The 25,911-nt window shown below is 36.7% G+C and overlaps 1 protein-coding gene across 6 annotated transcripts in view; it reads right to left on the bottom strand.

Moving 5' to 3' along the window:
* CDKAL1 (CDK5 regulatory subunit associated protein 1 like 1) overlaps positions 1-25,911 on the bottom strand; it is a 697,372-nt gene that overhangs the window by 167,109 nt on the left and 504,352 nt on the right. For all 6 annotated transcript variants that reach the window (XM_032141403.2, XM_058432566.1, XM_058432568.1 and 3 more), the window contains one exon: positions 541-721. In XM_032141403.2, coding sequence (XP_031997294.1) covers positions 541-721 — 181 coding nt within the window. The remainder of the gene's footprint in view (positions 1-540; positions 722-25,911) is intronic.

The raw sequence follows: 25,911 nt of genomic DNA, 5'->3' as shown, positions 1-25,911 counted from the left end.
ATGAGTCATCTTATTCTACTGTATCTGTGAACATGAAAGGATAAAATTAAATTGAGGTTCGTTGTGAAAAAATTGAAAAAAAAAAATAGGTAGAAAGATAGACAGCATCAAATCTATCCAACAGAAAAGTAGCAACACTAGGGGGATCCCAATCAATAACAAACTATGAAAAGGGTCTCTTAAAAAGTGGGGTAAAAATGAAGCCTCATTTACACACAAATATTTAAATATTACCTTATTTTGAAACATCCAACAGTTTATCTTACACACACAGGTAAATACTAGATACTAATTAAAAATTTTTTCCCCCAAGTCATCTGAATTTTACTGTTCAAAAGAAGAGAAAGGTGATTATATTTTAGTTGCCTAAGGTCATTTAACTCATCCATGGTCCCCTGGCCCCTGACCCCAACTTGGAAATCTCTCCATATTTTGTAATTTAAGGGTTATAACATGAGCAAGTTGTGTGAGGGTAGGCAACACAGCTGCATTTCTGTAGCTACTAGCGAAAAACAATACCTTACAAGAAAAAGATCTTACCACTTGTGCTGGAACTTGTTCCATTTTTGCAGCAGGAGTTCCTGGTCTTGGGTAAAATTGGTTAATAAAGAGGCTGGGGAATTTGTACTCTTCAACAAGTTTCACTGTTTCTTGAAAATCCTGATCTGTTTCTCCAGGAAAACCACAGATAATATCTGTAGCAATAGTTATTCCAGGAACTCTAGAAAATAACAAGACAGAAATGTAAAAACTTGACTATAAGCCATAATTATTCTATTTCCCTGACATTTTAAATACAATTTTATGCTAATTAAAATTTATTTATATAAAAAGCACACGTGCAAATACTTTTAAAGAGTCCTAAATACCAAAAGTTTAAAATGAAAAACAGTTGGCTGCCTGCCATTTCCAGGGAAACCCATCTTAAATTCTTTTAAATGGTTCTTTGTTCTTTCCTCTATATTTAAAAATAGATGCTAATTCTGCCATTTCTAGATTTACTAATTTTTAGGCAATAAGTTACTAACTTGTCTATTATGGTAAATGAGGCTTTAACTCTTGAACTACTCTATCCCTACCCTCTCAAAGAAATCAATGAACAACTCCTAGTTAACACAGTATTTCCATTGGTACAATTGCAAAGATAACTTTCACTGTAGAGCCAATTGGTATACTATTCAGTTTTGTTTTTCCACAATGTGTAATTTTTCCTAGAGTTAATAATTGCTTCTCTTTTTAAAAAAATTAGCTTAATGTTCTATATACCTATGCTGATATTTTCCAGATTCCATTAGGGCTATCAAAAATCAATACTGTTTTCTAAATCTTTGACATATTATATAATGCACCAGTCCCCTTTTCTTTTTCTGGAAATGCCACTCCTTTCAGGTGTGTGTTGCTTTTATAGTGAACTGGTAATCATCCTTGAATGTTGCTTCTTGGTATCCTTCTTTCAATAATCTTTTTTTCCCAGATCCTGTGTCTTCTTAATTCTTGATTATCTCCCTCATTCTGCAGGGGTGTGCTTTCTTTCAGAAGCTTCATCAGAAAGATACCAGGGAAATTTTGTTGTTGTCTTTGCATGCGTGGTCTTAGGCCACACAACTGACCGACATTTGGTTGTGTGTCGCACTCCAAGTCAAAAAGTATTATCCATAAACATTTTGCATTGTTCCTCTTTTTTTAAGCTGAAAAAATTGCTAATGGGATGTCCGGATTAACTTGGATGCACACTTCTTTAAATGTGCCCACACCATTCTCTTTTTAGAAGCTTTTAAGATATTAACTTTATGTTCAATGTGATAATATGCCTTGGATTGGGTCTTTAAATCTTTGTACAAGGTACAGTCTGGAGATTCATGGGCTTTAGGTTGAGGAAGTTTTCTGATATTATTTCTGTAATAATTTTTCTCTCAGGGAATCCTGTCTTTTGAATGTTGAAACCACTGGGTTGATCTCTTAGCTTTTTCTCTCTTTCATCTCTGCCCTTTTATTTTCTGGAAAATTTACTTCAGCATACCTTCCAACTATTTTATTGCAAAAAAAAATTAATTCAATATTACTATTTACATTTCTCAGAGCTCTTTCTCTAATTTTCCTTTTCACAGTATCCTGTTTAGGGATGCAATATCTTTTCTTATTTATCTGAGGATGTCAATTAAAGGTTTTTGTAATTTTTCTTCTGTTCACTGCAATGTGTCTTTTGGTTACTCTCATTCATGGTTGAGACTTTCCACCACTAAAGAACACTTCTTGTTGTTCTTTTATATTTAAGAGCAAAGCACTAAAATCTTTTTATCATTCAGTGATCAGGTAGCAAGCTGCCTTTGTTTTTGACAGGCCCAAATGTTGACATCTTGGAAGTCATTTCTTTGTGGCCATTTAGTGCCTCCATAAATATGGCACAGACATTGTTCTATTTTAATAGTATAAAAATAACAGAATTACATTAACTTATTTAAAAACACTGTATTACTCTGAGTCCATAAACAATAGGGAAAATGGCTCCAAACGTCAAAACATAGAATATCAACTTTCCTATCATTTAAACAGTTCTGGCCAGAAGTAGTGGATCATGCCTGTAATCCCAGCACACTGGGGGGCCAACGTGGGTGGATCACCTGAGGTCAGGAGTTCGAGACCAGCCTGGCCAACATGGTGAAACGCTGTCTCTACTAAAAATACAAAAATTAGCTGGGTGTGGTGGCAGGTGCCTGTAATCTCAGCTAGTCGGGAGGCTGAGGCAGGAGAATCGCTTGAACCTAGGAGGTGGAGGTTGCAGTGAGCCGGCATCATGCCATTGCACTCCAGCCTGGGTTACAGAACAAGACTTCGTCTCAAAAAACAAACAAAAAAAAAAAAACAGTTCTACATAAAAGAATGAAAACAGTTGATCAAATTAAGATTATGAGATATTTGGGGGCATAAGAGGGAACAAGGGATATACCAAAGAGGACAGTCAAATTATTATATTCCTAATATAGTTTCATAAAAACAACAGCTTTCCATATGTTCTTCACACACTACTTAACACCCAGTGTGAAAGAAGCATGACAAATCTATTTTTTAAAATATTTTGTTCCTAATTTATTCTTGGTCTCACCTAGCTATTTACTAGGCTGAACTTTAGTTAGTAAGATAAATCACAAGGGCTGGAACTTTTCTCCATGATGATAAATAGAAAAAGAGACAATATTCATGCAGAAGAATAAAACAGTATATTTGAATAAAAATTTAACTTTTTATTGTGATATAAACACATTTTTCTTCTTTAAAGGTAATTATCAAAATTACATTTGAAAAATCACAAATATCATATGATTTTACATGTAAGCTATAAATAAAAAGACCATTTTTGTAGACTAAAGCATGTAGAATAGCTTTACAGCTAGCTAGTTTTATACTTGCCTTTTCAATAATTCTGATCAAAAGATCTACAACTAAAAATAAAAGTAATGGATCATAGCAGATCATAAGAGAGAATAGTCCATCTCTCCTAGAAAATTTTTAAAAATAAATCTTAGAAACTGCATGGGAAATACTGTAAAAACAAAGGTTATTGTCCTCAGCTATGAATTAGAATAAGTTTGGCACTGGATTATGGGGTATTCCCATAGGAAAGTACCTTACTGATATTCCCTCTATCCTTCTTGATACATTATGGTTGAACCCAGTGTTATGCAACACCTGCTTACTTTGGCCTGAAGGGCCATAGTGACAAAAGAGAAACCTTTAAAGAAGTCATAGTAAATGTTAGGGAAAGGGATTTTCAATGCATGGATATATTTGGCAAGGTAAACAAAAAGTTGCCTGATAGCAAGGGAGGAGGCAGGCCACTGTGAATAGTAACTTACACTAGTCAATATTGAAAAGTAAAAGCAGTTTAATGGTTTCAAAGTATATAAGAATACAAACTGATTGCTTATAAAATGTTTTTTAAGTAGAGATTGCACTTTAATGTTAGATGAGGCTGATCTATACATTAATTTTATATATGCAAATGATCCTACTTACATCCTTGAAAATAATTTGACTCTTTAGGTGAACCAACTGAAATCTCATTTACACTGATTTGCCTAGTAAATAATTCTCTTTAGTATGAGAAAATCAAAGAAGTTTGAAGTGGAACAAATTCTAAATTACTAGAATATGATTTAAATGCCTAGGAGGAAATTATAAGGGTGTAAAACAGAATATTAATCCAAATATTTAAGATGCTAATTCTGGGTAAAAGCTATTTTTGAGATGACATGAATTTTCAAAATACTAAAATTTTTAAAATAATAATTTCCACAAACTTATTTAAGCTGTGAATGTAATGTATGTAAATACTAAGTAATATGTTATTCAATTTTAGGAGCTTTATGTATGTTTTCTTACTAGTATTAGAAAATAATTCTGAAAGGAAGATGAAAATGAAAACGTTCATTTAGCTTAAACAACAGGAAAATTTTGGCCCATTATTTTTTCTATCCTATATTTACTGGCAAAATGGGTTCATTAAATAGCTTGGCAATGAAGTAAGAACGACTCCAATTATGCATCTGACCTTGTCAGAAGCAGTGCTATGATTACTTGTAAAGATATATCAGGGACATGTAAGGAACAGGCAAACTATTTGTTGGCTCTAGCCTGGAATTTAAGAAAGCCATAAATATTTTAAAAGTTAATTATTTCACCTTGAATAAAAATATAAACATATACACACCCCACCCTTTAAACATTCATCTCAAGATTTTTACTTGCCATTTGGTGTTTCACTGGCAAAAATATGGAAAATAATAATTCTACTTCATTCTTTTGATCAATAAATTATGAGCTTCAAATTCTACATGTGAATAAAGTAGGACTAATACACATACTAATCATCTCAAAAGACAAAGAGAAAAATGATCAGCAAAGGACTAGACCCACCAAAATTAGTAGACATAAAACACATGATTAAAAGAAATAATTTTTATCCTGTGGAGGTTTATTCTAGGACAAATATTCAATACTTTTGGGGAAAAAATGAGGTAGGTAGGGGAGAAAAATATCTTGAACTGGATGAAAATGAAATCATAACACATCTAAATATATGGTATGCAACTAAAGCAGTGCTTAGAGAAAAATTTATAGATTTTAATTTCTGTGTTAGATATAAAAATCTAAGCTTCCATTTCAAGAAGCTAACAGAGAGAAAAAATCAAATGAAAAGACAAATAAAGAAAATAATAAAGGTAAAATAAGAAATCAATGAAATAGAAAATAGAGAAAAATCAATAAAAGTAAAAAGTACATCTTTTAAAAAAGTCAATACAATTAGTAATGTACTAGTTAGGCTGAGAAAAGAAAAGAAGATACAGATGACCAGCTTTAGGCATGAAGGATGGGACATCACTACAGATGCTACCAACAGTAAAAGGATACAAAGAATATTATGAACCTTATGCCAGTAAACTCCCAACTTAGATAAAATGGGCAAATTCTTTAAAACATATAAATTATGAAAATGGACTCAAGAAGAAACCAAAAACCTGAATATTCTTTTATCTATTACAAAAACTTGTAATTTAAAATCTTGCCACCCAAACAAAACAACACAAAACAAAACCACCCAAGACTATATGGTTTCATGGTGAATTCTGCCAAACATTTAAAGGATGATAAAATCAATTCTATGGAAACTATTTCAAAGATAGATGAGAAAGAAACTCTTTTAAGAGTCCAGCATTACCCTGTTATAAAAACCAGAGGAAGGCAAATACTGTATGTTCTCACTTATAAATAAGTAGGAGCTAAGCTATGGGTACACAAAGGCAGACAGAATAGAATAATGAACAATGTAGACTCAGAAGGGGGAGGGTGGGACAGGAGTGAGGGATAAAAAACTACATATCAGGTACAACGTTCACTACTTGGGTGAAGGGTACACTAAAATCTCAGACTTCACCCTATATAGATCATCCATGTAACCAGAAACCACTTGTACCCTAAAAGGTACTTAAAAATATTTTTAAAAGCGGGGGAGGGGCCAAGATGGCCAACTAGAAGCAGCTGCCATCAGTGGCTCCCACCGTGAATAACGAAAAGGGTGAGTGAATCCTGCACCTTCAACTGAGGTATCCAGGTTCTCTAATTGGGACTGACTAGGTGGTTGGCGCAACCCACTGAGAGTGAGGGAAAGCAAGGTGGAGCAATGGCTCACCTGGGAGCTGCACAGGGCAAGGGGAGCTCTCACTCACAGCCAAGGGAGGTGGTGAATGATTGTGCTACCCCATCCAGGAAACCATGCTTTTTCCGTGAATCTGTGCAACCCATGGATCAGTAGATCCCCCTGTGAGCCCATGCCACCAGGGCCTTGAGTCCCAAGCACAGAGCTGTGCAGATGCTCAGTAGATGCTCGGGTTGCAGCCAGCAGCAGCAAGCTGGAGACTGCCTAAGATGACCGAGTTCCTAGGGGTGAGGGTGGCTGCCATCACTGCAGCCTCAGTCTTCTGTTTTCCCCTGCTGGTGCTAGGAAGACTGGGCAGTCTGGACCAGGAGGAAGTCCCCACAATGGAGGACAGTGGCTGTGGCAGATCGTGGCCAGACTGCTTCTTTAGATGGGACCCGGATCCATTCCTCCTTACTGAGTGGGGCCTCCCTGTGGGAATTTCACCAATTCCAGCCAGTGGTTTACAGAGAAAACTCTGATCTCCCTGGGACAGAGCCCCTGGGGGACGGGCAGCTGCAGTCTCCATGGTTCAGCAGACTTAGTCTTTCCTGACTGCTGGCTATGAAGAGGCTGGGCACTCCAGATGATGGGGATTCCTCTCAGTGCAGCAAACCCACTCCACCAAGGGGCGCTTCATTAAGCAGGTCCCTGATCCTGTGCTTCCTGACTAGGTGAGACCTCCACAACAGGAGTCACCAGACACCTTATGCAGGAACATGCCCCCTGGCATTAGGTCGCTGTCACTCTGGAAAAGAGGTACCAGATGAAGGAGCAGGCAGCCATCTTTGCTGTTCTGCAGCCCCCACTGGTGACACCTCCAGGTGAGGGTATTTGTCACCACCAGGCTTGCCTTGCAACAGCTCCTGAAGGAAGCACTAAATATGGAAAGGAAAAACCACTACCAGCCCCTACAAAAAAACACTGAAGTAGAAAAACCAATGACACTATGAAGCAACCACAAAAACAAGTCTGCAAAACAACTAGTTAGAGTCATGATGACAGGATCAGATTCAAACATAACAATATTAGCCTTAAATGTAAATGGGCTAAATGCCCCAATTAAAGGACACAGAATGGCAAGCTGGGTAGAGAGTCAAGACCCAGCAGTGTGCTGTATTCAAGAGACCCATCTCACATGCAAAGACACACATAGGCTCAAAATAAAGGGATGGAGGAAAATTTACGAAGCAAATGGAAAGCAGCAAAAAGCAAGGACTGCAATCCCAGTTTCTGACAAAACAGACTTTAAACCAACAAAGATAAAAAAAGACGAAGGGTATTACATAATGGTAAAGGGATCAATTCAACAAGAAAAGCTGACTGTCCTAAATATATATGCACCCAATAGGGAAGCACCCAGATTCATAAAACAAGTTCTTAGAGACCTACAAAGAGACTTAGACTCCCACCCAATAATAGTGGGATGCTTTAAAACCCCACTTTCAATATTAGACAGATCATTGAAACAGAAAATTAAGAAAGATATTCAGGATTTAAACTCAGCTCTGGATCGGGTGGACCTGATGGATATCTACAGAACTCTCTACACAAAAACAAGAGAATATACATTCTTCTTGGCACCACATGGCACTTACTCTAAAATTTATCACATAATTGGAAGTAAAACATTCCTTAGCAAATGCAAAAGAACTGAAATCATAACAAACAGTCTCTTAGACCACAGCACAATCAAATTAGAACCCAGGATTAAGAAACTCACTTAAAGCCACATAACTACATGGAAACTGAACAACCTGCTCCTGAATGACTCCTGGGCAAATAATGAAATGAAGGTAGAAATTAAAAAGTTCTTTGAAACTAATGAGAATAAAGAGACAGCATGCAAGAATCTATGAGCTAACACAGTGTTAACAGAAAAATTTATAGCACTAAATGCCCAGATCAAAAAGCTAGAAAGATCTCAAATCAACATCTTAACATCACAACTAAAAGAACTAGAGAAGCAAGAGCAAACAAACCCCAAAGCTAGCAGAAGACAAGAAATAACCAAGCTCAGAGCGAAACTGAAGGAGAAAGAAACACAAAAAACCCTTAAAAAAATCAACAAGTCCAGGAGCTGTTTTTTTTGAAAAAATAAAATAAGTAGACTACTAGCTAGACTAATAAAGAAGCGAAGAGAGGAGAATCAAATAGACACAATAAAAAATGATAAAGCAGATATCACCACTGACCGCAAAAAAATACAACCAACCATCAGAGAATACTATAAACACCTCCATGCAAATGAACTAGAAAATCTAGAAGAAATGGATAAATTCCTGGACACATACACCCTCCCAAGAGTGAACAAGGAAGAACTTGAATCCCTGAATAGACCAATAACGAATTCTGAAATTGAGGCAGTAGTAAACAGTCTACCCACCAAAAAAGGCCCAGGACCAGATGGATTTACAGCTGAATTATACCAGAGGTACAAAGAGGAACTGGCACATTTCTTCTGAAACTATTCCAAACAATTGAAAAGAAGGGACTCCTCCCTAACTCATTTTATGAGGCCAGCATCATCCTGATACCAAAATCTGGCAAAGATACAATAAAAAAAGAAAATTTCAGGCCAATATCCCTGATGAACATCAATGCAAAAATCCTCAATAAAATACTGGTAAGCCAAATCCAGCAGCACATCAAAAAATTTATCCACCACGATCAAGTCAGTTTCATCCCTGGATGCAAGGCTGGTTCAACATATTCAAATCAATAAATGTGATTCATCACATAAACAGAAATAAAGACAAAAACCACACGATTTTCTCAATCGATGCAGAAAAGGCCTTTGATAAAATTCAACATCCCTTCATGATAAAAGCTCTCCATAAACTAGGTATTGATGGAACAGACCTGAAAATAATAAGAGCCATTTATGACAAACCCACAGCCAATATCATACTGAATGGGAAAAACTGGAAGCATTCCCCTTGAAAACAGGCACAAGACAAAGATGCCCTCTCTCACCACTCCTATTCAACATAGTATTGTAAGTTCTGGCCAGGAAAATCAGGCAAGAGAAAAAAATAAAGCGTATTTAAATAGGAAGAGAGGAAGTCAAACTGTCTCTGTTTGCAGATGACATGATCACATACCTAGAAAACCCCATCATCTCAGCACAAAAACCTCTTAATTCAATAAACAATTTCAGCAAAGTCTCAGGATACAAAATCAATGTGCAAAAATCACAAGCATTCCTATATACCAACAACAGACAAGCAGAGAGCCAAATCATGAATGAACACCCATTCACAATTGCCACAAAGAGAATAAAATACCTAGGAATACAGCTATCAAGGAAAGTGAAGGACCTCTTCAAGAAGAACTACAAACCACCATTCAAGGAAATAAGAGAGGACACAAACAAATGGAAAAACATTCAATTCTGCCAACAAACATATGTAAAAAAGCTCAACATCACGGATCATTAGAGAAATGCAAATCAAAACCACAATGACATACCATCTCACACCAGTCAGAATGGCAATTAGTAAAAAGTCAAGAAACAACAGATGTTGGTGAGGCTGTGGAGAAATAGGAATGCTTTTCCACTGTTGGTGGGGATGTAAATTAGTTCAAGCATTGTGGAAGACAGTGTGGCAATTCCTCAAAGACCTAGAACCAGAAACACCATTTGACCCAGCAATTCCATTTCTTGGTATGCACCCAAAAGAATATAAATGATCCTATTATAAAGATACATGCAAGCGTATGTTCATTGCAGCACTATTCACCATAGCAAAGACATGGAATCAACCCAAATGCCCATCAATGATAGACTGGATAAAGAAAATGTGGTACATATACACCATGGAATATTATACAGCCACAAAAAGGAAAGAGATCATGTCCTTTGCAGGGACATGGATGTTGTCAGAAGCCATTATCCTCAGCAAATTAATGTGGGAACAGAAAACTAAACACCACACATTCTTAGTTATAAGTGCGAGCTCAACAGTGTGAACACATAGGCACCAGGAGGGGAACACACACTGGAGCCTGTTGAGGTGGGGAAGAGTACCAGGGAAAATAGCTAATGCATGCTGAGCTTAATACCTAGGTGATGGGTTGATAGGTGCAGTAAATCACCACAGCACACATTTACCTACATAATAAACCTGCACATACTGCACATGTACCTCAGAACTTAAAAAAAAGTAAAAAAAGATAAAACAAAAAAAAGTTTTTTTAAAAAAAACCAGAGGAAGAGATTAGAATTAAACTATAGACCAATATCCCTCATAAACAAAGAGACAAAAATTCTTTTTTTTTTTTGAGACAGAGTCTCACTCTGTCGCCCAGGCTGGAGTGCAGTGGCGCAATCTCGGCTCACTGCAAGCTCGGCCTCCCGGGTTCACGCCATTCTCCTGCCTCAGCCTCTCCAAGTAGCTGGGACTACAGGCGGCCGCCACCACGCCCGGCTAATTTTTTGTATTTTTCTTTTAGTAGAGACGGGGTTTCATCGTGGTCTCGATCTCCTGACCTCGTGATCTGCCCGCCTCAGCCTCCCAAAGTGCTGGGATTACAAGTGTGGGCCACCGCGCCCGGCCCAGACAAAAATTCTTAACAAAATATTGGCAAACTGAACTCGGCAAAATTAAAAAAATGATTATATATCATGACCACTTTTTAAATCCAAGAAATGTGAGGTTGATTTGACATGTGACTATCAATTAATGTAATGTACCATATAAAAAGAATAAAGGACAAAATAAAAACCACATAGTGATCTTAACAGATTCAGAAAACTTCTGACAAATCAAACACCCATTCATGATTTTTAAAAATGCTTTTCCATTAGGATTGATAATAACGCAAAGATTTCTGTTCTCACTTCTTCAATTCAACATATTACTGGAGGTTCTAGTCAGTCCAAAAAAGCAAGGAATGGAAATTAAAGGCATATATGTTTAAAAGAAAGAATTTTTTTTTTTTGGGGCAAGTGACATGACCTTGTATGTAGAAAATCTAAAGAATCTAATGAGCCTACTAGAATAAGTGAGTTTAGCAAAACTGTAGGATACAAGATCAATATATAAAAATCAATTACATTTTTTATACTAGTAATGAACAACCTGAAAATGAAATCAAGAATCCAATTCCATTCACAACAGCATAAAAACTACTTGGGAATACGTTTGAGAAAGAAAGGTAGAAGTTGTATGCCATAAACTGAGAGAATTTAAAGAAACCATCTTAAAACTTGAGAGAAATTAAAGATCTAAATAAATGGGAAAATATATAATTTTCATGGATTAGAAAATTTAGCATTGTTAAGATGGCAAGCCTCTCCAAATTGATTTATACAGTCAATGCAACTCCTATCAAAATAACAGCAAGTATTTCTGCTGAAAATGACAAGCTGTGCCTAAAATGTATACAGAAATACAAATGACTTGAAATAGCCAGAACAATTTTGAAGAAAAAAAAAAGCTGGTGGAATAAATGAACCTGTTTTAAAGACTAACTATAAAGCTCCAATAATCAACACAGTGTGGTATCAGTGTACGGATACATCAATGGAAAAATATAGAGTCCAAGTATATACCAATTCATCATATATGGTTAATTAGTTTTCAACAAAATTACCAAGGCAATTGAATGAGAGCAGGAAACAAAGCGTTTTCAATAAATGGTACTGTAACAATCAGACACTATATGCAAAAAACCCCACAAATTATTAAACCCTCCACCTTATATTATACACAAAAATATTTCAATGTGCATCATAGTCTGAATGCCAGATACAGAATTATTAAACATCTAGAAGAAAATATGGGAGGAAATCTTTGTGACGTTGGGTTAGGCAAAGATTTCTTAGCGATAGTGCCAACACCGAAAGCACAATCTGTAAAAGTAAAATTTGATAAACTAAGAAATTAAACTTACTCAAAAGATATCGTTAAAAAATGAAAAGAGAAGCCCTACAGTAGAATAAGATATTTGCAAATCATATATCCAATAAAAAGACTTGTATCCAAACTATATTGAGAACTCTATGACTCACTAACAGGAAGACAACACAATGGTACAATGGGAAAAATATTTAACCAACACTTCACTAAAGAAGATATAGGAATAGCTAATAAGTACATTAAAATTGGCTTAACATTGTCACTAGTCAGAAAAATGAAAGTTAAAACTATGTAAAATGCCACACATCCAGTAGAATGGCTGTACCAAAAAGACTGAAAAAAACAAACAGATATTAGTAAGCATATAGAGAAACTGAAGCACTTACACATTGAAGGTGGGAATTTTAAATGGTGCAGTCATTTTGGAAAACAGTCTGACAGTTTCTTAAATAGTTAAACATACACTTACTGTGACCCAGCAATTCTACTCTAGGTATCTATCCAAGGGAAATGAAAATGTAAGCTCACACGAAGACCTGTACTTGGATTTTCACAGCAGCAATCTTCGTAACTGCCCCAAACTCGTAACAGTCCAAATGTCTATCAATTGTTGAATGAATAACAAAATGTGGCATATCCATATGTGGAAATTACTTACAAATAAAAAAGAGCCAACTACTGATACATGCACCAACATGAGTGAATCTGAAAAACATTCTTAAGTAAATGAAAGACACGAAGCATTGCTTATTGTGATTCCATTTATAAGAAATATCTAGAAGACAACTTAAAATAGACAGAAAGCAAATCAGTCTTGCCTGGAACTGTGAGTAGAAGCAGGGATTGGCTCCAATTGGACATTAGGAAAATTTTTGACAGAATGAAAGCATTCTAAAACTGAATTGTGATGATAGTTGCACAACTGCATTAATTTACTAAAAATCTTCAGAACATTTACACTGAATGAATATTTTGTGTTCTCTAAATTATCCTACAGTCTTAACAATAAAAAAAAAAAACCTTTCTGAAGACAGAAAGATAGCATGAATCTTCCATAGCATACTCTTCTAAGAGGTCTTATTGAACACTTACTATGTGAGACTCAATTATATTCTCTTATTTATTTTCTGTAGAGATGGAGTCTTGCTTTGTTGCCCAAGCTGGTCTCAAACTTGGAGCCTCAAGTTATACTCCTGCCTCAGCCTCCAAAAGTCCTGGTATTACAGGTGTGAGCCAACTGCACCCGGCCAAGAAGTCTTAATAGTTGAACTTTGACAGGTGTAGTCAAAGAAGTAAATGTGGAAAAAGGACCAGGTGTCGTGGCTCATGCCTGTAGTCCCAGCACTTTCGAAGGCCAAGGAAAGAGGATCACCAGAAGCCAGGAGTTCATGGCCAGCCTGAGCAACAAAGCAAGACCCTGTCTTTACAAAAAAAAAAAAAAATTAAAAAAATTTAAATCAGCCAGGTGTGGTGGTGTGGGTCTATAGTCTCAGCTATTCAGGAAACTGAGGTGGGAGTATCACTTGAGCCTAGAAGTTTGAGGCTGCAGTGAGCTATGATCGTGTCACTGCACTCCAGCCTGGGTGACAGGGCTAGACTCCACCTCTAATAAGAAAAAATAGACAAATCGGGACAAATGGCAAAATAAAAGGCAAGGAATAAAGGAATTATGTTCAGAGCATGAAATCATGAAGGACTTGAAGAAGGAAAGCGTGGATCTATTTCCCAAGTAAAACATCATATAACAATAAGGAATCATTCTATTTATATTGAAAGAGAAAATTTAGGAAGAAACAATCCAACATCTTCAAATAAATTTCAGATTTTTTTCAGCATCTCTAAATTTATTCTCATAATTTTATTAAAAATTTCTTAAATTACCTGCTCTAAAAACAGAAAAAAACACTAAAACATTTAGATGAGGGCTGAAAAGCCATAATGAGTGACTAAGACAAAGAAGGTCTAGTGTGACCTGGGTGTTCATTTTTATTCTTTTAATATGACTGTCTGGGAGAAACATCTTCCTTGCATAACTAAGATGTTCTACCACTAACTAGCTGCATGATCTTGGGCAAACTATTCAGCCTTAGATGCTTCCATTTCTTCTTTCACAAAATGGATATAGTAAAAGTATTCATAGATAAGATTAATGAGGTAATAGATGTACTAATTGCTCAGGATGGTGCTTCCCATATAGTGCTTAATGTGTATTAGCTTTATTATTGTAACCTTGTCAGAGAGATGATAACAACTGTCATTTATTATGTAATACTAAGTGCCAGGCAATATGTTAACAACTTCATCTTGTTTAATATAACTTTCTCATAAGATAGATTCTAATCCAGTTTTCATGAGAAAGGGGGAAAATGCCATTAGGGAAAGAGGTACAGTAAATTGTCCATGATCACAGAATCAATAAATAGTAAAGGAAGCATTTGATCTGAAGCTTCTAATCACTACCCAAGGTAGTCCTTATCTCTTACCTATGTCACTGGTGTGCTCATAGCACTGATGTACCATAAGCACTGGCTGATCGTAAGTTCACGGAAAACAAAACTTATTATTACTATTTTTTTGAGACATGGTCTCACTCCGTCACCTAGGTTGGAGTGCAGTAGTGTGATCTTGGCTTAGTGCAGCCTCTATCTCTTGGGTGCAAATGATCCTTCTGCCTCAGCCTCCCAAGTAGCTGGGACTACAAAGTAGCCGAGATTACAGGTGTGCACCACCACATCTGGCTAATTTTGTTTATTTTTGGTTGAGATGAGATCTCACAACATTGCTCAAGCTTGTCCTGAATTCCTGAGCTCAAGTGATCCAGCCAGTGTTCACATTCTACTACTTTAATGAGACCACATTTACACAGGTCACCTTCTATGAGAATAAAGCAATAAACTAGAAATTAATAAGAAAAAGGCATAGTAAAACCTTGATCCTATTTGTCTGGAAACTGAATATAATAAAAATACATGTATTCCTATAAATGAATAAATGTGATCTTTTTCACAGTAGACCTATTAACATTTCTGGCCTTTACAGAGAAGTTTAAACCTTCTTGTTTGAAGAAATTGTTTTCAAATACTGATAGTGACAGGCAGATAGGGGCAGGTCCCCAGTGAAACCCCACCGCCAAGCTGGAAGACAGTTTAAAGCCTGAAAGCCAAGCTACAAGTTAAATCCTTGGACCAGACTGAGAACGTGTCTTCCTGTTTGGCACGTTTTCCTCTGACTGATCCCCACCCTTCATCTATGTTACATATACCTACTCTTTCCTAATTGGTTTTCTACACTGTCATGCCCACCTTTGAGTGGTGTCTTCGCTTTAACCTTTTTTTGCATTCTCACAAACCAATCAGCATGCACTCCTCATTCTGAGTCCATAAAAGGCCCCAGACCCAGCCACAAGAAACGAACTTTCTGCCTTTGGGTAGGGGACCATCCCCACGTCCTCTCCTGACTGAAAGCTGTTTCAGTGCTCAATAAACTTCTCTCTGCCCTCCTCACTCTTCAATGTCCAGTGTATCCTCCTTCTTGGGCGCCGTACAAGAGCTCGGGAACCGCCAAACACAGGTACAAGCTATAAGACAGGCAGACTGGGGCACACTAGTGTGGCTGAGTGGGGCCGAGGCAGGGCGCTGCCGGCCAGAGGTCCCCGGTTTGCAAAGCAACCGAGAAAAAAAATGCCTACAATCAATATTAGGTAAAATCTATATGCTAACATACAATTAACATATTAATTATACATAATATTTATAATCAAAGATAGCTTTTCAAGGTATCGCCCTAAAAAAATTTAGTAGCAGTTAGTAGCAGTTAGTTTTTTAATGATTCCTTCTCTTTGAAAGTAATAAAACTTTTAATAAGCAAAAATAAAAATCTAGATGGGTTATTGTTTAAAACTGGTACAATTTTACCTTTTTAAAGTAAACTAGGTAAATGTATGACATAAGTAAAGGAAGAAATATATGAATAAATGGCAAATGGTTTGCTCAAGCTCTGCAAATTTCTGAATATTCTGAGAATTTAAAATGCAACAAACTCCAACTATTAAATATTTGTGGTAAAAATTGATCAAGTGTATGGAAAAATTGTTTCTGACACTTAGAAAAGTGGCTGTCAAATAGGCTAAAAAAGAAAAAAAGATGAGAGACAACTGGATGAGATGACACCAAAGAATTTAGTGTCATCCATTACATTTCTAAGCCTGGTATAAATCCAGAATATATCATTTGGCTTCAAGCACAGATCAAATGAATCATCACTGCTAACTAAAAATCAAATAAATACCATGTTAAATAAGTTTTTTATCCTGTAACACTATGCTTGCATTCCATAGCAAATATTTTGGAATAAGCACAAAGCCTTACATAAGACCAAAGATATTGCCTTAAAAATTAAAAGTAAGCATACTGGATAATATTGTTATAGTATTTAAAAGAAACCATATTAAATTTCACAGAATTTTTACACATCTGTTATTAAAATCATTTTATGATATTGCTGGTTAAAGTGAAGGTATTTACTATCTATGGTACTGCTAACAATACTTATATGAGTTTTTCTGTTTCTATGGTAACATGAATTATAAGGTTCAATGAAGCTGAATTCAGTAATGTGTATTTTTCTGTTATTCAAGGTGAAAAGGAAATGAAACATTTCTAACATTCATAAACTACAGCAAATGTCTGAATTCCATTTAGAGATAAGATGATAATTACTAAAGTAATTAGAATTCTTCCTGGATGGAATTATTTTGCACACAGTGGAAATTTAGATTTGAGAATGAAAGTAGGGGCCAGAGTATATTCAGCATCAGTAATTAATTACAACCCAAACCCATCTGCCATTCTGATACCTTGGAACAGACTATACCTTCTTCTGTCTGCTTCTGACTACAATATAAAAGAAAGCTCATCCTCCACCCCCACCCCTAAGTCAGAAAGATAAAGTGGGTGAAATCATTTTATTCAAGAAAAAAATCCAATTACAGAAATAATCAACTTTCTCTCTTGCTTTATTTTTTTCATATGTGAAAGGGCTTTCACATTAGCAGAACCAATTAAATGAATATCAGGACAGGGCAAAATATACAAAGTTAGGCAAGTTTCTTAAATCTTTTAAAATTAAACCTTGAAAAAAACCACTTAGAGACTGAAATCCAGATCATGGCATTCTTTAATGGGAAAACATAACTGGAAGGTAACTAAACATCAGGTCTCGGGAAGAATAATTTATAAAATTATACAGTCAAAATGCAGTTGCCTCTAATATCCAGTCCATTATTAAGAAATTAGGCAAATGACTACTTTTAATGGAAGTGTTGTTATTAAAAAATAGCACTCAGAAACATTACATTTCAAGTCTTATGTCATCCTAAAGTGCAATTGGTATAGCATCATCATGAATAATACTGAATAGGGATATATACAAATTGGAAAATATATATATATATACACACACACATACACAGAGCAAGCAAGTGAGAAAGAAACCGGAAGCTATATTTATGGAATAGAAATTATAAAATCCTTTAAATCAAAACACAGATTTATAATTACTTTATTTCTTATGAGTTGAGCACATTTTCTTATTGTGTTTTATTGTTTTAAATTCAGTTTTCCCTACATTCAGTTTACCCTGATCAGGTCACAGGTTGGCAAACTACAGCCCATGTGCCAAATCCAGCTGTTGTCTGATTTTGTAAATAAAGTTTTATTGGAACACAGCTACACTCATTCATTTCATACTGTTCATGGCTGCTTTCAGTACAAAAGCAGAGTTGAATAGTTGTGACAGTTGCAACAGAAACTGCGTGGTCCGCAAAGCCAAAATTATTTATCATTTGCTGAGATTCTAACCAACCAGGTCCACAACTCTAATTTTTGGTAAGAACTCTCAGGAACACTCCAGGGTGAGTTGAGGGCCAGTGGGTATATACAATGCTCTCCAAAATGTAGTCCTAATCAACCTTTCCATTATCACCCAATTCTGACTGATACAATTCAAATCAGAATATTTTCTCTCTGAGCAATCCCATTGTACAATCCCCTATCCAAACTACTCGTTGAAATCAGAGTACTTCCTCTCTGAGCAATCCTACTGTACAATCCCCTATCCATACTACTGATACTCCCTGGGCTACCTCTCTGATGAAATTTTTCTTGATTTTCTCTCAGCATCTTAATTCATTCACAGTACCTCCTTTGTACCTCTATGATGTCCCTGTTATGATCTTCCTGATATTTTTTACATCTGTTTTCTTGCCTTATGCCTCCTAATAAACTGTAAGCACCTGGTGGACAAGGATGGGGTCATATTCACATTCCTACACTCTGTAGTAATGAGGCAACAGCCACATAGACAGTTGAGGCTCAATAAAAGTGCCCACTGACTTAAAGGTGAAATGCTTGGGAGAACTTGGAAAAAGAGACAGTAAGATGAACACATGAATTTAATAAAGCAATAGGCTTTATTCACCAAGAGATCAATGATTAATCCCTGTTTTGACTAATACCAATTTCAATATTTTCCTTTACGTCCTAGAGGTTAGCTCTGGTGGGAAAGGATAAAGTGGAGATTCACAAGGCTTTGTAAATGATGACATCTCTTTAGGAAAAGGGGATACTATCATTGTGAGCAGCACAAGTTGGCTCCAGCGCCTGGCTTCTCAGCAGCATCTGCCTAGCCTTTCTCCAAACAGAAGCTGTCATCTACAAAGCCCTTTGAATGTCCACTTTCTCTTTCCCTGGCTCAGTGACACACACCTGTAGTCCTAGCTACTCATGAGGCTGAGATGGAAGGATCACTTGAGCCTAGGAGTTCAAGGCCAACCTGGGCAACATGGCGAGACTCCATCTCTTAAAAACAAAAAAAATCAGTTAACTAAGAATTGTTTCACCCTCAATTTCTATTTTTAGAATTAATCAGAACATTTAGTCAATGCTTACTTTGAACAACTTGAATTTATTTGCAACTTTCAGTTAAAATTTTGGGGAAAGAGGTAAAAGACGGAGTCTTTGAGGTTGAAGCAAGGTTTATGAGGAGGAGATGAAGTGGAGATTTCATTCTAATTCTAGGTTACAGTTGCTTGCATCTATTTTTGAAGGGTGTAAGTCTTGTCATTCTAAACTCATTTGTTAACTGGATGATATGTTCTCGACAAGGTTCTCAACAGTCAGCATCTATGGGGGCTGCTGTGGCAGGGAGGTGGCAGGTGGCCAAGAGCCCTTTCCCTGTGAAACTCACATGAAATGTGTCTGTTTGTTAGACGTTGTAGCTTTTATGTGAAGGCCCTGTCACTTTTTGTGACACTGCCTCTTGGATCCACATTTGGCCAAAATCTCTGCCTCAAAAGGAGCAGCTCTGTTCTGTCTCACGCCACGCCTGGCTGGCCTGTCAGCTGCGGCTGTTTCGCAGCTCCCCACAGCCATGAGCACTGCCTAGGACAGGCTTCACTGACCTGCAAAGCACTCCTAGGCTCTTCCTGACTGTGAGTGACCGAAGTCCTTTCTTGCCACAACAGCGGCTCCAAGGGAGCCCACTACCCACTGCCCCCTTCTTCTTACATACCCAGGGAGCAGTGCTGGAATGCTGGGCATGGCTTGAATGCTGGTGATAGCTGACCCTATGCCAAGTAACACTTTAAAACTCAAGAACAAAGCCGCTATATTACAGAATATCAGGACACTGCAACCATCCCCAAAGTCACTGAGGGAAGGAAATAACATTAGTCACATGTGAATTAGCTAATTATCAGGTTAATAGTGTGGCATCTTCTAACACCAGCCTCTCTGAACCAAGAACGTGGAAGGCACTCTTTTCATATATCAACTCATTTAATCCTCAGAGTAATCAGTGAGATATGCAATATATTCCTCGGCTTACAGACATGGCAGTGGACACACAGAAAGGTTATGTAAGCTACTCAATGTCACACAGCAATAAGCAGCGGAGTCAGGATCTGAATCCTTCCTGTCTGTGATCTGAAATAATAAGCTGCCTCCCACTCATGGAGGGCAGTGAATGTTGAACAGTGCCAGATGCATTTGTTCCAAAAGGCCCCCTTTCTCAGAAACAATGACTATCGGGTGTCATTGAACAGTGACTTGAGATGCCATCGGATAACCCACATGACTACTAAATAAAAATACCCACATAAAGTTATTTTCTCAGCACCCCTCCATTATTAGATTGTTATTCTCATATTAAAAAACAAGGGCACTGAGGATAAGGTCACTTGTCCATGGGCACAGAGCTAGTTTACAGTAGAGAAGGCCTGGGATTAGGATCTCTGACTCCTAGTGCTTTACCTATGCATTTAATGTTTTAGCCAGGGGAAAGAAATCTAGAAAAAATCCTCACCAGACAACACATCTGTGCTGGCAGCCAACAAGGAGATATTCATGCAAGTTCAGATCTCATCATGCACATTTTCAGTGATGCCTCTAAATAAGGGAAAGGGAGACAGGAGCCCATGGGAGTAGAAATGTTAACAGGTACAACTAGCCCCTGACTCAGAGTCAGCGAGAAAACAAACACGTCTTGTTAATTTTTAACACTTTACCTCATGCTCATATCCCAAACCATGCAAGGCCTAGAAAGTAGCACTGATTACATCATTTTTGGCAAAAGAATCTGAGGATTATTTAGATAACTATGGCAGTGCTTGATACCAAGTCCTGCGTAGTCACTGCCAGGCACACAGACCAAAGTATTCCTGCCTGTCATATCATTCCGATCCAGCTAATGACCATAAAAACCCAAAGAAGGTCACATGCTATAGTCCTTTATCTGTGCTATTTCGCCAAGTGCTATGGTTTGAATGATGGTGTCCCATTCAAAATCTGTGTTGAAACTGAATCCGCAATGCTATAGTATTAATAGAAGTGTGGTCTTTGGGAAGTGATGACATTATGAAGGCAGAGCCTTATAAAAGGGCAAGGCTGAAGGGAGCACTCTCTCTTGTCCCTCCCTCCCTTCCGCCATTTGAAGAAGCCGGGCAGTGCCACCTGCGAGGAACAAGCCTTCTCCTGACACTGAACCTGCTGGTGCCTTGATCGTAGACTTCCCAGCCTCTAGAACTGTGAGAAATAGATTTCTATAGTTTATAAATTACCCAGTCTCAGGTATTTTGTTACAGCAGCACAAACGGATTAAGACACGGAGACATCAAAATAATCTTCTGAAAAGGAAGGGGGACATGTCTAGCTTACAGAGCTTTAGAAAAGTGAAGTGTTTGCACAGAGAAACCAGGACTTGAAAACTATTGCCTTTCAAACCAGCTCAACTGAATATTTAGAAGAATTGTTAATAATTTATTAACTATAAATACTAATGATTAATTATACTATGTCAACATAAAGTTAGCATTTATAAAAATTAACAATAATGTCATTATTAATAATAATTTTGGCATCTGTGAAAGGGTTTTGGGCTATGAACTTAGAGAACCTGGTAAAGGAGAAAGTTTTGTCTGTGACCACCAACGTAAGAAGCAAGTGTATAAATGTGTGCGATGCTATCAGCCAGCCAGGTATCAGAGTGGTAAAGTCTATTAGAATGAAGTCTTGAGTTAAAGACAATTTGATTCAATCCCATCAATGATAACCGAATACTTACAAGTAAGAGGCAAGAAAGCAGAATCAGAGTGTAATAGAGGGCTAAATAGGATTTCTAGCCACCAGTGGAGGTAAACAGTAATGTGACCAACCGTGCCAGGCTCAATACAAGAGAGAAGGGTGGGATGAGGAGATGTCGAGGAGTAAAGAGAATTATGGGCCTTAGAGAAGATAAAATCAAAGAATAACACAGGGAGGAAAAAGAAAAGATGAAAGGAAAAACTACAGAGGTTTTTGGGTACAACATGGTATAACAGGATCACAGATTGCCCTCCTAATGTAGAATGTGCTTAAATTAACTGAAACAAAGTATGACATCAATAGAATTTATATTCCACTTCAATCTATGTATGTAGCTCCAATTACAGCAAACATTTCCTTTAGCAAACAGCTTTAACAAAATCAATTTCTGATCAGAAAAGCAAATGAAGAAACCTGGGGTGGCAAAACACAACTAATGACTATATCTCATCACAGCTAAAGGTCCAAGATACAGTGCTGTATACACTGTGACAATATGCTTCCTGTACAAAGTGATTTCCTCCTAAAGACAAAGTCACATTCTCCAGGTAGCCTTGAATAAGAATTGCTTTTAATTCCATGATGATACTTTTAAAAGATGTTAATATAAATAAACCGAATACAACAGAAAGTAACAAGGAAATGACTCTGAGATAGCAAAATGCAAAGGCATGTAATGCCACTAAAATAGGGATGATGAATAACTTTCAGAGCCATAAAAGTGCAGAGCCAAATGACGAAAGCATGAAGATATGAGTTTTTTCTTAAGTGAACCTAGCATGCTTTTTGCAAAAGGAGAGAAGAGCAGTCTTGGGAGTATCCTTACAAGTGTTGCCCACAAAATATCTCTAAGTAGAGTAAAATGGAAATGAAGAAACAGCATCATCACGTAGATTTTTGGAGTCTGAAAGAACGTTAAATGTTCACGTAGATCCCCCTCATACTGAATCATTTATACATATACATACACACACACACACACACACACACACACACACACACACACACATATATATATATATGTGATGTGGGCAGAAGACTTACTTTGGGCTTTGATCCTGAGGAAAATTCAATTAATCAACACCATCAATTAAACTGACAGATAATTTAACCAATATCATGGAAGGAAGACATTCTATGTTCTATAACTGTGCTATGTGCTAAAGACAACAAGATGCTATACCTTCCCTCAAAAACCTCACTTACCGCTAAGTTAGGTGTACACCAGCAGTAGTAATAGAAGTGGTAGTTGTGGTAGTGATAATAACATTAACAGTTATGAGAAACATTTATGATGCATTTTGTGTGAGGTTCAAGTGCTTTCCATATATTAACTCACGTGATCCTCCTGAGCACTCCCACAAAGTAGGTACTATTACTAATCTCTATGTCTATTTTTTATATACTCTCAACAGAAAGAAAAGCCAGAGCAGAGGCGTTCAGGTAAAAAGAAACAAACAACAAACACCACAGGATGCAGGGCCCACGAATGGGAGTATTGTAATACAGCTAACAAGGAGGTTAGGACCAGCATATAGAAGTCTGGGGAAAAGGAGCTATCAAAGGCTTTTGTGGGGAGGAAAACGTTTGAAGCTGTACATCAGTAAGATGACTCTGGAAATACCTTAAGAATCAGATCGATGAAACAGACATGATAGAATACAAGATAGTACTGGCATCAAATAGGATAGTGACAGTGGGGAGGGTAGGGGAAGGAGTGTAAGAAGAGGTGTAATCATTGGAAATAGTGGCTGATTAGGTGACTGACTTGAGTGGAGGCAGGTGGTGGTAGAAAGAAGTGGAGACAGTAAAAAGGGAGTGAATATGATTTTAGGATTTTAAGCTTGGACGTGACTGGAAGGAGAGGCCGTTAACCAAGACATCTACCAGAGTACCCAGTGCCACTAGAGAGGTGTTAGTTGTGTAAGGGATGAACTATAAGTACATCCAGCTTTTACCTCCCTGGTGCTTCATGCGCGGTGAGGTTCTAAAACAGTGTTTGTTAGTAGAGAAGCAGAGACAGGGGTGAATGGTGGTATGGTGGTGGAGTAGGGTGGGTGGGAAATGGGGGTGTACAGTTAAAATATTAGATAGAAGACCAATACATGGGATTTATGTATTTAATTTGTAAGAGACATTGGGAAGGAGCTGCAGCAGACTCAAAATGGATTAAGACTTGAGTGCCTCAACTAGAAATTTTCCCTGGTAGTTAAAACATTTAAAGGGATAAAAATAGTACAAAAAGAAATGAAGAAAATCACTTTCACCAGGAAACAAATTGCATTCTAGATGACTATTTTTTATTTACCAGATTCAAAATGCATACCAAATATCCTCTACCCTTAGAATATGTCCCTCAAAATTAAGTCCCACATCAAAGATTTGAAAAGAGAATCTCTGTAAATAGCTAAACCTGTGTTATCCATGTAACTTATTTTATCAAAAGCAATTTTACTGATACACATGAAACATGAAGGAAATGTTTCTTTGGACTTTGATTTGATGTTACGTGATTTTACCAGACTGTATGCTACTAACCACATAAATTACAGTCCAAAGATGTACTAAACATCAAGTCCCTATTCATAAAAAATTTTAAATGCTATACAAAAACCTTTATCAAATTATCCAGTACCAAATACAATAGGCAAGTATTATATGTTGTGTAAGAAAGTATTTTAAAGAAAATAATCCAGAATACTAAAAAAAAAAAAAAAGATTTTCAGAGTAACATTGAAAAAAAAAATCTAAGATAGAAAGGTAATTTGATACAAAAACTGTATTTTATTACATTGAAAATTTGGTTTAAAGGAATTACATGATTTAAGCCTGAGTTTTTTAATTCAATCCTTCTGTTTCAATTACTTTTTACAAATTTAAATCTGCTGATGGTGTGCATATTTCCAATAAATACAACAGCATGAGATTCCATACTAGCAGGACACCTGCTAACATCTTTTATTCATGTACGTGTTCCCAGTGCAAAGCAATTATATTATTTCAAATATTTTAAAATGTTTTCTATTACTGCCTAACATAACGGCAGGTTACCTCACAAATCACCTGTTTCCTTTTGCACTCTCTAAATCTACGAGAAAAAGATTTGTGGTGTTGTGTATAGAAGTCAATAATAACTTGCAAGTAATCTCAGTCTGTTTTACTTGCATCTGATTGCAGACGTGAGAACACAGCTTCCTATCAAATGCAAGAAAAAGGCATGCATATATAGATTTTGTTTCTTATCCTTGATTCAGCTCTTTGGAACTGGTTCCCAATGTTATAAGCTCTGGAGGGAAAAATAAGTGTTAAGAGCTAGTTCTTACAGCTCTGAAAACCCTGCAACAATTACTGGTCCCTCCTGGAGGGCTTATCATCCATGGGCAACTGCAGTCTTATCAGTTTCTCATCTTCAGGTGTGGGCAAAAAGGCAGATGCCGGCACAATGCTTGAAAAAGAGAAGGAAGTGAGGAATTAGGGAAAGAACAATGCATGTCTATGTATCATTCAACGCAATTAATTTCTGTACACTAATTTTAGGCCAGTATATCATAGGTATATTATGTCATTTATTCTTAGTATAAGTATTTGGGGAGAAAAAGTTAGCTTTGAAGATTATTTTTAAAATATTGTTTTAGGCACTGAAATAATGACCCTGAAGTATAATAATATTTTAATAAATTTGAAATTACTCATTGACATATGCCTAAACAAGAATTTTTAGTGAAGCTATTCAATCTATTTAAATCCATAATTTACACAACTTAAGTATTAATTGTAGCTAGTATCTAATTGGTAATAACCTATTATTTACCCCTTTCTGATCTAACTTTTCCTGGTGATGGTGTCTCCTCAACAAAAATATATATTTAATTTCAACTTGACTGAGAGACATTCATCTCAAAGAAAACAGTCTCACACAAAGCTTTATCATAGGGATACAAGACTTTAGCCCATTATTTTTTATGACTAAAAAATGAGTGACTTAAGACAAAAAGCTCAACATCCCTAAACTTCATTTCTATTCAGTTTCTAATAAATACCATCTGTTGTGTACTTTAGGGATATAATACCCGTCAAAAACTCCATCGTATTATGAGAATCGGCACCAAGTTGATCTGAAATGCATATTTGAACAGATGTGTTTAAATTACATCTCCGTCTATCCACATGCATAAATTCAGAGCAAGCGTGTGTTGATTTAAAATGCATAAAAAAA

The sequence above is a fragment of the Hylobates moloch genome, unplaced genomic scaffold (assembly GCF_009828535.3).
Source record: "Hylobates moloch isolate HMO894 unplaced genomic scaffold, HMol_V3 SCAFFOLD_20, whole genome shotgun sequence".
In the NCBI taxonomy this organism is placed as follows: Eukaryota; Metazoa; Chordata; class Mammalia; order Primates; family Hylobatidae; genus Hylobates; species Hylobates moloch.
The sequence above is the reverse complement of the archived record's forward strand: the minus strand, read 5'-3'. Positions and strand labels throughout refer to the sequence as shown.